Source organism: Chinchilla lanigera, unplaced genomic scaffold (genome assembly GCF_000276665.1).
Source record: "Chinchilla lanigera isolate Chin_1 unplaced genomic scaffold, ChiLan1.0 scaffold00095, whole genome shotgun sequence".
In the NCBI taxonomy this organism is placed as follows: Eukaryota; Metazoa; Chordata; class Mammalia; order Rodentia; family Chinchillidae; genus Chinchilla; species Chinchilla lanigera.
This window is the reverse complement of record NW_004955496.1, coordinates 3595819-3612097: the sequence shown is the minus strand read 5'-3', so window position 1 is coordinate 3612097 and position 16279 is coordinate 3595819. Positions and strand designations below refer to the sequence as shown.

The following is a 16279-nucleotide window of genomic DNA, read 5'->3' as shown; positions in this document are numbered from 1 at the left end:
CTACCTTCCTGACTTATTTTTTAGCTAAGGTAATTGTTTCTTTTGAAGTGTATAAACTGCTATAGTGTTGAACATTGTTTAGATATAGAGGAAACTACTGTCCTTCATTTTAAGATGCTATAGCTGATATACCATCAGAAAACGTTTTCAGTTATTTTTTCAGTATCCATAATCGATGCATATTTTTTTCTCAACTGCACTCAGTTCTCTTGAAAACCAATAATGAGTTTCTTCCCTGCTGCCACCTCTGATTCTCTGTCTCCCCCTCCCTCTCATTCTCCCTTTATTACCTCCTGTTCTTACTCCCTCCCTGAAGAGATGTGAGACACAGGTAGGACATATAGAATAACACATATTAAAACAACTTTTTCTACCTTACAAATCTTTAATATTTATTCTGGTTTTTCCCTAAAAAATCTTGCTTTTTAGTTTACCTCAGTCTTTGTTTCTGTTAAGCCACTATAATTTTCTCAGCATGTGAAAAAAATTCCTGTCATTTATTCAACCGTTGTGAAAGTTTTGAAAACAAAGTTCACCATGAAATAAAAGTGGATGGGAAATCCGAGAGTGCTACCATTCTCAGCCTACAATTACGCATCGAGAGAATGTGGAGATCGTGGTGGACAGTAGTGGCAGAGACTCATCATAAACTGTAACTAGGGAAATAAGGTGGTCCAGACAGTGGTAAGCACTACAGTGAGACTCCAGAGGGGAAATGTAATAGTGCCAGGTGTGTGTGTGTGTGTACTGTGTCTCTGCATGTGTGTGTGTACATACGCACATAATAAAGTTTCCGTAGCTCTTAAGTTGTTAATGGAAGAGTTCAATTAAATGGTTTTTAAGACGCCTTCAAACCTTTCATAGTGATGCAACTTTTCTAATTTTGTATCTGTTCAGTATCGTTGTATCTTCTTTACTATTCAAATTGCAGGTCCTGTTGTAAAAAAACAACAACAAAAACACACCATGTCTGTGTTTCCTACCATCACATCTTGCATTTGTCTGCTTGCATAAAGAGGCTCAGCAGTCGCTGCTCTGGCTGACGGGTCAGCAGCAGGGCTAGAGGCGGGCTGGGCTACACCCGTGGCTCTTTCCTCCGGGAGCTGCCTGGCTCTGTCCTCACTCTGTGAGCCCCGAAGCGTCATGCCCGCTCCTGTGGTCACCAGAAGATCTGCGGGCAGAGAGTCTCCCATGGAAGTCAGTGTGACGTGAAGACTAGGGATAGCAATGGGAATAAGAATAATTAGAAAAAAAAACTGCATCTATTACAAATCTCCTCAGGGGACTGTGGTAGAATTTCTGGAACATTGTAAATGCAACTCTCCCACCTGGTGGAAGACAGAGGGCAATGTTTTCTGCTGAGCATACTTTGCTCCTCACCTGTTTAGATTTTTAAATTATGTGTTTATTTTCCTCACTAATATTCCAAAAAAGAATCAGGAGGAAAATGTACTTTTCTTGGTTGTCATAGAAAAAAACATTCTGAAATTGTTTCTCGTGATATTATAAAGCCAGTTGCATGTGTGGATGTGTATAGACCTAAACTACATGTGGAAGATGGATGGATGGATGAAAATTGTGCTGCGAGCCTTTTGGGTGGAGAGAAGTATATGTGTTTTCTTTTCTATTTTTCTTTAGTAGTAGGATCTTTCAGCCTTGCTGCTCTCATTTTTTGCTCTTGCTTTCACTTAAAATTTTTATATAGCTAAATGGAGAGGAAAAAAAAAGAGCTATAGAGTTTTAGAAGAACTCATTACCCAAAAACTCACATGCAAAGAAGCTAACTGAGGCACTGTGGGATTTGACATCTCACTCTCCCCTGCAGAGGCAAAGCGAACCTACTGGACATGGGCTCACTGATGATCCGGCCCATCCAGCGCCTGATGAAGTACCCGCTGCTGTTGTGCGAGCTGCACAAGGCCACGCCGCCCTCGCACCCGGACCGCGGGCCGCTAGAGGAGGCCTGCGCCGCGGTGAGGGCCATCAACGTCAACATCAATGAGCAGAAGAGGAGGAAAGATCTGGGTAGGAGAAACGGAAGGGCTGGGCGTTGTCCATCTGTCTCCGGTCACAGGTCTGAGCGTGCAGAGCAGGTGAGGGAGGAGGATGGAGACCCAGGGTGCGGGTTGGGGAGGGAGCCTCGGGCACTTTGGCCTGACAGCTGGTTTCAGAAGATACAAAAGCAAGCACCCGGCCTCAACCGTCAACCTCATCAGATCTCTGCGTCCTTGAGGATGCACTGAGGGCTGAGAACACCACCACTTGCGCTCTTCCTCTTCTTGCGTGGGAGGGGCAGGGGAGGAGGAGGCCCAGGGCGCAGGAGCTGGGTGGGAAGAGGTGGCTGGGGCACAGCAGCACCACATAAGGGTCACGTGGGGCCACGTGAGGGTCACGCAGAGCCAAGTGAGGGTCACTCAGGGCCAAGTGACAGTCACATAGGGCCACGCGGATGTCACACAGGGCCAGGTCCCAGGCTTCCTCCTCCCACACCGGCCCAAGAAGAGAAAGAGTGCTAGGTACTAGTGTGCACCTCCTGAGTGCATGAACCAGAATTTCTCTAGTGCGAATACCTAGAAATGGATTCTCTGGGCCTCTGGTGTGTGCATCCTCAACTCTGAGAAAAAGAGGGAGAGATTTGTCTAGTATGAAAGGATTTCCTTAAAGTAAGAGGGAAACTGACCCATGTCCTTGAAGGGTGGAGGTTCTGAGGCTCAGCATGCGGGAGGCTGAGACAGGGCACCGGGCTGGATCCCGTGTCCTCTGTGCACCAGGGTGGAAGGCGCACACACTTTCATCCTGACACTGACCTTGGAAACTTAGGGGAAGTGCAGCCTTTCTGTGCAGCATGTGCTCAGACCTGTTCCCCCCTTCTTCTCTCTCAGTTCTCAAGTACAAGAAGAATGACGAGGACGAGTCACTCAAGGACAAATTGTCTAGACTAAATATCCATTCAATCAGCAAGAAATCAAAAAGAGTGACAAATCATCTAAAGATTCTGACCAGAGGAGAATCACAGGTCAGTTGCCTCCTTGGGCCACCTACTTTCTTCCAGGGAATGTAGGCACTGTCATTTTGGGCAAGTTTTGTTTTGTGTTACCAGGGCCTTGCCCTGTGCGCCTCCTCCTCTCTCTCAGGTGAAAATGGGGATGGGTAGCTTTGACCCTGTCTTAGCTGTGATGCTTCCACTGGGGACGCAGGGAAAGGAGAGAAGGGGACTCCAGGACATGGGACACGAGGGCACCACAAGAGTCTTGACGCTGCGCTCCACCACCACATCATCTCCCAGGGATGTTCTCCCTAAATCTGTGATTTAGTTCTGCTTTTAAACATTTCACTCTCCTTTAGGGCTCCCTTGATGTTCATTTTACCTTTATTTCACCTGTAAAGAAGCAAAGTATTTAAACGAATAACTTGGCGTGATGTTTTCCCTACCTCTTTCCGGCCTTTCCCCTGCTCCCCAGATGCACATTATGTGAGTAGCTGGTTTTTGTCAGCTATTGAGCCTGGCTTGAACCACTTTCATCTCAACCCCTAATAAATAATAGATGGGTTGGCAAAGGCTTGTAAACTTTAATGTGCTTAAGAAGAATTACCTGAGGAGTTCGTGGAAAGGCAAGTGGGGGGGAAATGTCCATCTCATTCACAGGTGCATTCTAGAGTCTGATTTTTTTAACAAGCATTCCAGGTGTTTTGATGCTCATAATCTTGAGTGAGAGTTCAATGGAGCAGACATTGAAAATCATGAGATAGAAAGTTCATGAACCTGACTTGGTAATACAGGGGGCTTCTCACAGAAAGTAGGAAGTAGAATTGTTAGTATACTATACTGTTCTTATTTTACTTCCTCCTCATTTCCTCGTTTTCATCACTTATTATGTTAACATCACTAGGATTTTTAGTTTGAGTTAGAGGTATTGACCTTAAATGTTTTCTTCTATCTGCCTCACTGTTTAACTGCTAGGGTCTTTCTCCTTTTCGTCCACTAAGCCTTTCCACTTTCTGACCATGAAGTAGAAGTGGTCTATCCCTCCCTTTGAATGCTTAATAAACTTACTCTCTGTATTCCACTGTTGGCACTGTTCATGTTGGAAAACACCAGCAGAAGGCAGATATGAAGAGAAAGCATTTGAAGTTATCTACACCAGGGTTTGAACCTCACCTGTGCTACTTACTAAATATTTGTCCTGGCACACATGGCTTAAACTTAATGTAATCATCAGTTATTGGGGATCATACTAGGACCTCACAAATAGGATGGCTTTGAGAATTAAATGAAGTTATGTATATATAAAGGATACCCCGATACAATGTGTAAAATGTTGATTATTATAATTCTTTTATGTTGTTGCTTTTTATTATTATTTAACTTTGAATGTGTAGGTGTACTGAGGATGTAAACTCCCTCATGTATGGTGTCATCGTGATTTTACTTTCTGTATTTTTGTTTTGGCATTAAAATACCTTTCTGGTCAGGAGACACATCCTCTCCAAGGGCTAGATAATTCTTAGAGACAAGGAAATGGCTCAGAACACAACTTTCACAGGCAAGCCAACCAGTCCCAAATCTATAGCCCATTCAAATAAGCCCCCCTACCTAAAGCTTATACACTAAACTAATCATTCCAGGGCCAGATACCAAGCAACTAGAGACCAATCCTATAACCCTGGGCCTATGAAACCGTACCACGGAATCCTAAACTTCTTATTCTCACCTACCTTGGCTTTTTCCAAGGAAATCCCAATAAAGGCTCTGGCCTAGACTTTCCCTTTCTTCCTATTTTCTGTTATTTGATTAAAGTCTGGGGCTTCCCCTGTGAGCAAATGATGACCCCTCTTGAGACCTGTGGGTACAGTATATACTGCTTTCCAAGCCTTGCCCTCATTTTCTCTTGTGGCTGCACTGACTTTACTGTACATAGAGAGCACATACATTCTTAGAGTACATGGCTTGTATCATGTTTTCATTTGCATCTTTGTGTCCTTAGGGTGTCACTAGGTCCATTTCATGTAAGAAGCTGCTCCTGCTAATGTGCAGCTATAATATCTGAAGTTTAGGACATTTATGGAATAAGATAACAGATCAGAGAAAGGACAATCAGGACGACATTTCAACTAAAAACACCAGTAATAAAAATCAAATTGGAAATTTAAGAAGAGATTGCAGTCTCTGTGAGCATGTATACATGTCGTGCAAACAGTTCTCCACTCTTTGGGATTTTACCTCTGAAGGCAATGCCATTGGGAAACAATAGACAGGTTCTAATTTTGGACAGGCTTTTGTGTAAGCTGTTAAATCCTTTAACATATTTATCATCAGCTTCTTATATTTTTCAGTTGTGGACTAAAAATGAATTGTAGTTAAAATAGCCTGAAGGGATATTAATTAGATTTTCCCCTTAATCTTTTTAGAGAATGTCCTGCCAGCAATGAAGCATTTCACTTTTAATCAGAAAATCAGCTGCATAGGCTGTACTGGAGAAGAGATAAATCTCAAATCAATCAATTTTGCTCTTGTCAGCAGCTCAAGTGAAATATTGGTAGAGTTGGGGTATAAAGCTATTACCCAAGAGGAAGACTCTGTTCAATTCATCATACATATATTGAAATCTTACATGTGAGATATAGAAAGATTAGGAATGCAAAGATGAACAGAAGTAGATTCTGAATTCAGGCTGCTTGTTTTTGCATCCTGATCTTACCTATTAATATGGGTAAGTTTCTCTAACCCTCTTTAGTTGAGTAAAGGTCATATATCTGCCACAAAGAGATTCCAAAGCACAGTTGTTAAGGTCAGGTGGTCATTCATTTCTCTCCCTAATGATAGTCCTGATATGTGAGCAGATGGGCTCTATTTCAGATGAGCCTTCTTGAACCCAACTTTGTGTAGTGCTTTTCCCAAACATACTGCCCTCATCTGCTTGGTTGAAGCTGGCTCATTTCCATGTCTTCCTTCAGGCCCAAGGACAGTGTTACAAGGCCAAGAGTTAAAAATGGAACACGGAGCTTCACTCACGTCCTAGCTGCCCAAACCCAATTATGTGAGCAGTGCTAGCTGCAAGGGAGTCTAGGAGATGTAGTTTTCTAGCAGTCTAGCCATGTATCCAGCTTAAACTAGAAGTATGGGTTATGTCAGCAAAAGCACAATGGAAGATACTGACAATCTCTTGCACCCACCCAAAGCTTCTATTTCTTTATCTTTGAAGTGGGATCAGTCATAATATCTACCATATAGGTTTATATAAGAATGAGAAAATGGAAAAAAGGTTTGGGTGCAGTGTCTGGAACATGAGTGTTAGAAGAGCACATTAGGAAGAATAAACTAATTTTCTATGGTGGGAAGAATAGCAGTGGATGTAGGATTCATAGAAAGGTTGACATTTGAGCTAGTCCTTTAAAATGCTATTTTTTAAACTTAGAATTTTTAAGACAGAAAAAGAACAACTACCTATTCCAGAAAAATAGTGTGAGAAAGGCTTGGATATGGGGAAGTAGAACTTAGCACTATGCCTCACCCTGTGATCTTTGAAAGTGCCACTTTAGATCATCTGGATTCTAGCCAAGGTATATAAAATAAAATATCTCATGGTGGTCCTGGGACACTGCATTTTTTAAAAGTATGCCTCAGCATATTGTTATACACATCAGACTAAGTTGGAGCATAGGGATTTTCTGATTTGTAAGCAAATCAAGAAATATTAGGTAAGATTTGTAAGACCAAGGGCTTTGGATTCTGTGTGGATTACAAAAGACCTCTATTTAATCAAAAGTTTTCTAGACAACCAATTATTAAAAGTTATAAAAATAAATAAAATAGTATCATCCCTACCCAGTCAGTTCTAAGGCCAGCTGTCTGAAATTAAGAAGCATATAAACCAACGGCAACCGCAATTATTACCAGTTATTAAGTTATTAAACAATTGGTGTCCTGTTCCACTGAACGTTTGCATGTTGGATGCTTTCTACTGGAATCATGTTTACCATCAGTCACAATAAGTGTGTGCTCTTAAAAATTGCCAGTAGCATATAAAAGCATGTTTTTCTGAATGCTAATACATGCAATATGAGAAAAAATCCCCTCAACATATGTGACCACTACCTTAATTCTGCAGATTTATCATAACAGAAGAATTAAGATCATATGTGATCGCTCAAATTTGACGTGATAATAGTAATTGGAGGTGATAATTACCAAATTTCTTTAACCATGGACCTAAGAATATTTCCTAAGTAAGCACTTGGAAATAAACTGGAGTGAGTGTCATAAGCAAAACAGTATGTTCCTGTCAATGATCAAATTTAACTATCATGTAAAACACACACATTACTATCATTTTAGCTTGTCAGTTATATATACCACTAAAAACTAAAGAGAACAAAATCCTACAGCTACTGTGACGCAGATGAAACCATGTGCAAATGAACAATAGCAGATCCAACTGCCTGATGTGGCTTTGTAACACTAATTGAACATGCAATTGTGCTGTGAGCCAACCCAGAAGGTACTGTGTGACAGTAGTCAGCATATCCCAGAAGGCTTTCCTAACAGCAGGGAATTTTTTTTAATGTTCTGGGCCTTCACTGTCTATACCATTTTTTAAACACTAGATTCATTTCAGTTATGAAAGTGATTTCATATGTATTTTAGGTGAAAGATACTACCTTTAACAAAGAAGAAAAGCTATTCAGATCTTTAGAAAAAACTGTGAGGCAATGTGTGAAGAATATCTCCTTCTGTCTTCAAGACATACAGGTAAGTAAGACACAGGCATTTCAATGTTCTTAGCAGAATGCATTCATTTCCATGGTTATTATGGGAGTAAATGTGACTGTTCCTTCATTTATGTTGCGATGCTCACTGTAGCAAACTGGGAGGGCAGCAAACAACCACTGAGGGAAGCCGGTAGAAGGCTGTGGCTGTGATCTTTACTGGCTCCACACTCCACTCCCTCCCCAGTCCAAACTGCTGTATTCTGGGGCTCTTGCTCCACTAATTGCCACATGGACCATCAGGCTGTTTCCTTTGTAACAGAGACATGTTCGTTAATACTGGATTGTAAATGAAGCAGAAATTGTGTGTACAATTTTATTGTCATCTCACTTTCTAGTACCTAAAATCTGTATGACAAAATACATGGAATTACAAAATAATATGAAATACAATAAGCAGATACCCTCACATGATTACACTGGAAGACAAATGCCCTCCCCAATATGTCTAGTCCCCTAGGAAATCATTCTGAACCCCTCAGGATCACTGATGCCAACACACCAGTTGGAGTACAACACAAATATTTCTATAGAAAGGCCAGTCAGGAGTTGTTTCTCACAGCTCTTGCAAGGGGTCACAGTGTCCTTAATGACATCTTGAAAATGGTTATGACTACGGGACATAGAGTGTTAGTAGTGTTACATGTAAATCAGCTAATAAATTGTGCCCTTCCTTTTCTGGAAGTTTTTATCCTGGGTATTTGCTTTTTGAAGTCAGTGCTTGATAGAATGGCATGCCAGCAGAGGATGAAGGTGACAAGTGCACTGATTTGGGGACAAGGTTCCATGTTCTGTAAGGACAAGCATGATTCTGTTCTTATTCATTATCTGACGCAAAGCCAGGTTTGCTAATCTCTTCCTAAGGTGCTGCCTTCTGTGAAAGGCAAGACCAAGACATAGTTGTAACAACCTGAGGACCGTGGGAACCTGTTCCTTAAGTGCCCCTCACAGTGAATGCCTTTCAGAATACTCACTGGAAAGTCTTGTGTTTTCACTGATTGATTCAACAAAAATATGAGCATATCTCTTAGAGAGCTAAATTCGAAAAACTGATGGTGGAATCAAGAGGACTGAAGTTGAAAATAAGCAAAGTGAAGGAACTGAATGCTTACCCAATGGCCAACAAGGGAATTTAAGGTGGATTCCACCTAAGCAGAGTACCTCACACAGGACACAAGGAGAACGAGACACGTAGGGAGGGAGGAAGCCGATTGTTACCAGTCACCAGGTTGCACGGAACAGTCATGAGATGTGTATAGACTCTTGTTTTTAATCTGTCAGGGGAAATGGAACGTTGTAACGATCTCGTTCATGTTCAGGAGGCTTTAATGGTGCTGACTCCAGAGCTTGGCCTTCTGTAATGTCTCTGCTGGGTTTCAGGACGCCCTGCCCTTTGCTCTGCAGACCGTGACAGAGCTGCAGGAGATGTCACAGCCCCCAGACGAGGAGGAGCAGGGCTCTACAGAGACCCCAAGGATTGCCCCAGACCCCTGCCATGACTTTGTAAGTTAATTATATAGCGAAATGCAAATTAAATAATGGGTTAAAAGCTACTTTTCATTTATTTTTCTGGAGTTAGAAAGAAAATGAAAGCAAATACCAAACTCAAAATTAGGAGATTGTAGCAGAGGATTTTAAAAAATTATTAAATATTTTAGGTGGATTAGTGAGGGTTTTATTATAATTGAAATTTAAGGCAACCCAAGACTGCTTCTGGGGTAGTCGGTGCCTGTGCAGCTTTTAGAATCAAGACTGAGTTTCAGTCTGCATAAGAGATGTCAAGGATTCAAGCTGTAAGGCTGTGTTCTTCTTAGAGTCTGTCCAGGCCTGGAGCACAGGTCTAGAGATAGGAATGCTGCCAGCACAGTACACGCTGAAAGCAAAGCCTGCTTTTGGAGAAAAGACTTTTACTGAGAGTCATATTATTTCTTCTGTTACATGATAAAATACTTATTGTCTAAGATTTATGTAAAATATAGCTTGGGAACCATAAAAACATGCTTGACTCGGTAAAATATTTGGTTGGTAAAGTAATCTGGATAACACTAATTTTAACTGAGTGCCTTGTGTTCTTATAGGTATAATTATTTTATATTAACTATTACATAGAAGATATAACAGACTCCATCATCTTGTAATGGCATTTTTCAGTGCCGGCATTATTGGAATTTGGGGGTAGGACAGGTCTTCACCAAGTGGCCCTTCTATTGGAGAATGGTTGGCACTCCTAGCCCACCATGCTCAGTCCAGTTGTTGTAACAAGTATTTCAAGTCATTGTTACAAACAATAAACAGACCCACAATTTCTAAACCTCAGGAAGGAACGTAGCCCCCAGCCCACTAGACGGTCATGCAGAAGCACCTTGATTTTCTGGCACTGGGAAATAGAAAATCAGGAATACATCTGAAATAAAATGATAGAGAGCTCGGTCACTCATGGGTGGATGGATGGATGATAAAAGTTTTTACAGCATATGTTTAATGGGAAAAATGTGGTTCATTACTTAATGTATTTTCTGGGTTTAATTACAGAGAGCACATGTTAGAGAAAGCCCTTATGGGTTTGCTGTTTAGGTTAATTCAAATTCATTAAGTCAATAAATATTTATTGAGTACATTTGAGCACTTGCCAAATCAAATTTCCCCATAAGGTCACCATTGAACCTAACCACTGAATTTAATTCAGTTCTCATCCAATTCAGATTGGGACCAGAACTGTGGAAAGAATTAAGTTTGTGAACTGTAGAATTCAAAGAATTAAGTTTGTACCACTGTAGTATGAAGTATCTTCCTCAGCAAACATGTTCCATGATTGAGCAGAAAGATGAAGGGGCCCTGCATAAAATCACAAGATAATTTATTAGGCTAAGTTAAAATAATTATCAGAAAACTCAATATAAAAGTAATGTTTTATATGTAACATATATAAAACTTTTTTAAAAAATGAAATATTAAGGCCAGGCATGGTGGCACATGCTTGTAATCCTGGCACTTGGGAGATTGAGGCAGGAGAATCGCCATGAGTTTGAGGCCAGCCTGGGCTATATAGTGAATTCAAGGCCAACCTGAACTGCATAGCAAGATCCTGTCTCAAAAATTTTAAAAAAGCTATATTAAGAATTCAAAACCTGTCTAAAGGTAGAACAATTGTTCTTATCTAACCATGAATGATACTTATATACATTTTTGTGTAGGGCAAAATATTAAAACAGAATCTGCTTCTTATTTGTTCCAACCACAATTCCTATGTGCAGGTGAACCAGTTCATGTCTGTGTGTCCCTAGAGACAGATGATAGCTAGACAGACAGACAGATAGATAGATAGATAGATAAATAGATGTTGTATTATATTTCCTATAGAATACAGTCAAGTCATAAGCACAGTAATTTACACCAGATATAGTAAACAGATTCTTTGCTTAGTCAAGAGACTCATTAAACAGTGTGCAGGTGCATATTGATTATGTCATAAGTTAGACAGATCTAATCTGGGTTGGCTGTTGCTGGTGCCAATAATAGAAGGTTTCCTCTCTTCTTGATTTCCCATGAGTTTACACAGAGCTACTAGGACTGGGTAGGTTAATTAATAGAGGCTTCTGCTGAGATGCTGACTTCCTGGATCATCTCAGAGCGTCCAGAGAAAGGCCTGTTCCATTCCCATCACCTAGTCATGTAACACAAGTGTAGATGATGGATGGGGAAGTAAGGCAGTCAGCAAGCATAAGACACTAGTGCATTTCAGAATAAAGTGCAAGGAAAGAGAAAGAGAAGAAATTAAATCTAGGGTGCTTGGTGCTGATCTGGGGTTGGGTGTGCATGCAGGTTTTACTTTCAGAGATTCAGACCTAAAAATATCAGTTTAAGATCCAGGTCCAGCCTCCATTTAACCCTTCAGTGCAAAGAGAAAGTTATAACTCTAGTAATTTCTGTCACAGGAGTAAAGTAATGATATTAAAATTCATTTCAATATCATCCCCTATCTGTATAGGGGATGCAATTCTATTACCAAAGATAAGCCCTGCCAGCAGTCAGGCACTTGGGGCTGATGTGGGAGGGATGGGTACAGTCTCCCCTGCCATGGACTGTGTCGCTGTGGCTGTCAGCAGATGGGAGAGTGACATGGTGAAGCTTTTACAGTCTTGGAAGTCAAAGGATGGAAATGGGCTCTGGATTAGAAAAAAGGGGAAAGGAGGTGCTGATCCCAACAACCAGCAGTGGAAAGAAAGGTGATTATGTTTTGGGTGAGAGGCCTTTCACTTTTATTTTTCTCTTCTGGTTGCTCTTCCGGTTCAGTACAAATCTCTGGTCCCTGAATAGACTTAGCTAACACAGAAGTGGTCAGGTATGTCCCTGCTTCCTTTGCTCTCGCAGAGAGGGACAGGTGGCCAAGGGCAGCCTGGGCATGCTCATGGCTGGTCCTCTCTTTGTAATGGGCTCCTGTCTTCTCTCTGCAGGCAGCTCACCTCCAGCAACGTGTCCTGAACCCACTGTCAGCCCTGCTGTCCTTGTTCCCAGGACCGCAGAAGCTCATCCAGAAGCGCTATGACAAACTGCTGGATTACAACAGCTACTCGCAGCGGTCTGGGAGAGCCGAGTCAGACCTGGCCAAAAGGGAATACGAGGCCCTCAATGCCCAGCTCTTGGAGGAGCTGCAGGCTTTCAACCAGGCAGCTCGGACAATTCTGATGAACAGCCTGTGCAGCTTTGTCAGCCTCGTCAAGGACCTGATGCTCGCGGCCCAGCAGGATTACACCACCATCTTGCCAGTGAGCACACACGGTGGCCTTGGCTACCTGGCCAGGTCTTCTGGAGACCACAGTGCTCAGGGCCAGGCCTGGGTGGAGGGTGCGCAGTGTGGCCTGTATGCGTGTGTCATTTCAGTAGTCACATGGTCCTCTGCTCCAGGACCCCAGTTTGAGTTGTAGAACTTTGAAAGGTACCTTCAGTTTCTGTTTTAACGTAGGTAAAAATCTCTCACATTGCAGTCCATAGACCAGGAGTAGAGATTCTTTATTTTTGAGAACTCACTAATGTACTGTAGTTGAAAAGTGCTTTGAAGAAGTTTAGCTTCACTGACATGACTTCATTCTATATTTTATATGTGCTGTATGTAGTTAAACTTTTGGTCTTAAGATACTGCAGCTATACATTCACATGCAGTTATAGAAGTAACACAGCCCCTGGACACCCTCCACAGTTTTCCCAGAGGTAACATGTTGCAGAAAGAAGAAACAAATAAATAATTTTCAATGAGCAAAAAGAAACCAGGAGTATAAATGAAACAAAGTAGCAATGTCCTAGTATTTTTGAAACAGTAACTTCGTACTATAACTTCAAATCTGGGATTGTGATGCCTCCTGTTTGCTTTTGTTACCGGAGATTACTTTTGTTATTCTAGGTCTCTTCTGGTTCCACATGAATTTGGGGATTATTTTCTTTAGATCTATGAGAAATGCTGTCAGTATTTTAATGGAGATTGCATTAAATCTGTATGTCAGTTCTGCAAGTATAACCATTTTGATTACATTGGTTCTGCCTATACAGGAATAGGAGATATCTTTCATTTTTTCATGTGCTCTTTGATTTTCTTTTTCAGAGTTATATAACTTTCACTATAGAGGTCCTTTACCCGCTTTGTTAGGTTGATTCCTGAGTAATTTTTCTTGATGCTGTTGTGAATGGTACTGCTTTCCTAATTTCTTTCTCATTGAATTCATTAGTGCTAGGAATGCTACTGATTTTTTTTCTGTTGATTTTGTATCCTGCTACATTGCTAGATTTGGTTATTAATTCTAGGAGTCTTTTGATGTGATTTTTTGGTCTTGTAAATCAAGAATCATGTCTTCTGCAAATAATGATACTTTGAGTCCTTTCCAAACATAGCCCTTTTATATCTTTCTCTTGTCTGATTGCTCTGGCCAATGTTTCAAGGAGTGCATTGAGCAGGAATGGAATATTGGGCATCCTTGTCATGTTACTGATTTTAGAGGGAAAGATTTCAGTTTTTCCCCAATTAAAATGATATTGGCAATAGTTTGGCAATAAATAGCTTTTATTAGATTGAGGTAAAGTTCTTCCATACCTATTTTCTTCAGGGTATTTATCATGAGTGGACACTGAATTTTGTCAAATGCATTTTCCAGGTCTATTGAGCTGATCATGTGACCTTTGTCCTTGCTTCTGTTTATGTAATAGATTACATTTATTGATTTGCATATGTTGAACCATCCTTGCATCCCTGGGATGAAGGCTATTGGTCATGGTATATGATCTTTGTGATGCTTTGATGCCTTCTGTTTACCTGTATCATGTGAGGATTTTTGCATCTATGTTCATCATAGAAATTGGCCTGTAGGTCTCTTTTTTTGGTTGGATCCTTGTCTGGTTTTGAGATCATTGTAATGGTAGCATCTAAGAATGCTTTTGGGAATACTACTTTGCTCTTGATTTTCTTAGAGTTTGAGAAGCATTGGTATTAGATCTTCCCTGTAGTTCTTATAGAATTTGGCAGTGAATCTATCAGGTCCTGGGCTTTTCTTAGTTGTACTAAGAAAGGCTTTTTATTATTGCTTTAATTTCATTGTCAGTAATTAGATTATTTAAGATATGTAAGTTTCTTGGTTCATGTTTGGTAATTCATATGTTTCTAGGAATCCCTCCCTTTCTTCCATCTTTTTTTTTTTTTGCATATATCTTTGCAAATATCTCTTTCAAATCCTGCATTCAGTTATTTTGGAGATAAACCCAACAATGGGATTGCTGGATTATATGATAGTTTTTTCTAATGTTTCATAGAACCCAAAGCTCTGTTTTTAATTTTCATGTTTGTAAGAGTTTTACACGTATTTGATTTAAAGATTTAGGTGGGTTATTTAGATTAATTAGGTTTGATAAAGAAATTGTCCTTTAATCCCTTTATTCAATTTCTCCCTCCTCAGGAACAACTACTTTTCAATTCCTTTAGGTGACTCTTCAGTTTTCAAACTAGACCCTTGTGTTACCATGTTATTAATTTTCAATTTTAGGAATGATATATTCTACTTAGAAAAATGAGGTTTAGTTTCTTTTCTATACTCCCCTAACTAACTAAATATATATATATATACTTTTTATCTCTTCATTACAATGGTATCATAGATTGTGTTCATACTCAATATTTAAAATAGCTATGTATCAGTCATGGTAATGGTAGAAAAAATACCGTAAACTTAAGTTGGGAAATTGGGTATTTAGAAAAAAAATTAATATAATATTTATAAAATATAGAAATAGAAAATAGAAATAGAAAAAATTAATATACTGTTTATAAAAATGAGAATATGGCATAGGGAAACCATTAGACCTGTGCCTCACCCCAAAGTGGGAACTCTAGGTATAATGGGAGAGAAGAAGGTGGTTATAGCCATGCACAGACACAGGTGTGGAGGTGGTGAACATACAGAAGCTCTGAGGCTGTGCTGTGGGGTCCATACGACAGAAAGAAACTTAGGAAGTAAATATCCTTATCTTGTCTTCCTCCCTCATTCTGATTTCCATGGGTTTTCTCATTGAACCCATGTGAAAGCCAGACAGCTGTTGCCACATTTCACTGTCAGACTGCTGGTGCACTGACCAGAGTGAGAAAGGAAGGAGAGTCAATTCAAAGAAGCAGGCTGACATCAGCACACAAAGTGGATGCTGGCTGCCTTGAGCCACACAGAAGAGTACAACGACCTTTTCCTTCATTCACAGCTTCTGTTTCTCTGAAATGAGTAAAACATTTCTCCTTCACCTGTTACTCAGATTTCCTTTGGCTTACTTTATCCGTAGGGTGACTAAATCATGTCTTAAGACTTCTAGATGCACAAGGTATTCTGTCAGTTGTGTCTTCTTGCAGAAATCTCTCCCAGAGCTTTCTGGCCTGCTCCAGTCTGAAGTGATCACCTTTTTATCTGCTAACCAGTGGTCATCCTGAGACCACACTTCATCATCATCATTCTGGGAAATCCTTTCACCTCTTTTCTGTGTGGGATCTTGTTTCTTTACTTCTTTACCCCATGTTGACTTCTTTATAGCTTTATCCCTTTATTTGTGGAGGAGCATATTTTTGAGTTGTTCCCTGAGAAACAAAGATTGGGAATAAATATTTTTGACACTATGAGTATCAGAAAATACTTTCTTTCTTCTACCATCACAATTAATTGATCGTTTGGTTGAGTGTAAAAGTTGTTCTGAGTTTGGAAGTGTTCCATTGTTCTGTTGCATTCTAGCTTCCACAGTTGCTGTTGAGAACTCTAAAATCTATTCTCGTATCTTAATTCTTCATACATAGTTCTCACATCATATCCCTGGAAACTCATAGGATTTTGTTCTTGTTTCCATTGGTGTGAAATTTGAGGTACACTGGGATATTGGACACTTGGTGGGGTTCTTTTGATCTGAAAATATATGTCTTTCACTTTTGAAAGTATGTTTAAATATTTAATTGATAGTTTTTCCCTTTCTTTACTCTTTTTTTTAACCTACTAGGTTG

The 16279-nt window shown here is 40.3% G+C and overlaps 1 protein-coding gene and 1 long non-coding RNA gene across 4 annotated transcripts in view; one reads left to right on the top strand and one right to left on the bottom strand.

The window, feature by feature from the left end:
• Arhgef38 (Rho guanine nucleotide exchange factor (GEF) 38) overlaps window positions 1-16279 on the top strand; it is a 115928-nt gene that overhangs the window by 88523 nt on the left and 11126 nt on the right. For 2 of the 3 annotated variants that reach the window (XM_005406224.2, XM_013505412.1), the window contains exons 6-10: window positions 1826-2025; window positions 2883-3016; window positions 7646-7750; window positions 9148-9270; window positions 12222-12533. In XM_005406224.2, coding sequence (XP_005406281.1) covers window positions 1826-2025; window positions 2883-3016; window positions 7646-7750; window positions 9148-9270; window positions 12222-12533 — 874 coding nt within the window. The remainder of the gene's footprint in view (window positions 1-1825; window positions 2026-2882; window positions 3017-7645; window positions 7751-9147; window positions 9271-12221; window positions 12534-16279) is intronic. The other variant, XM_005406225.2, reaches the window with a different exon arrangement.
• On the bottom strand, window positions 9316-16140 carry LOC106146818. The gene is made up of 3 exons (XR_001231409.1): window positions 15539-16140; window positions 10537-10602; window positions 9316-10171 (listed from the first exon to the last, which is right to left on the bottom strand). It is a non-coding gene; the product is annotated as an uncharacterized LOC106146818 (long non-coding RNA).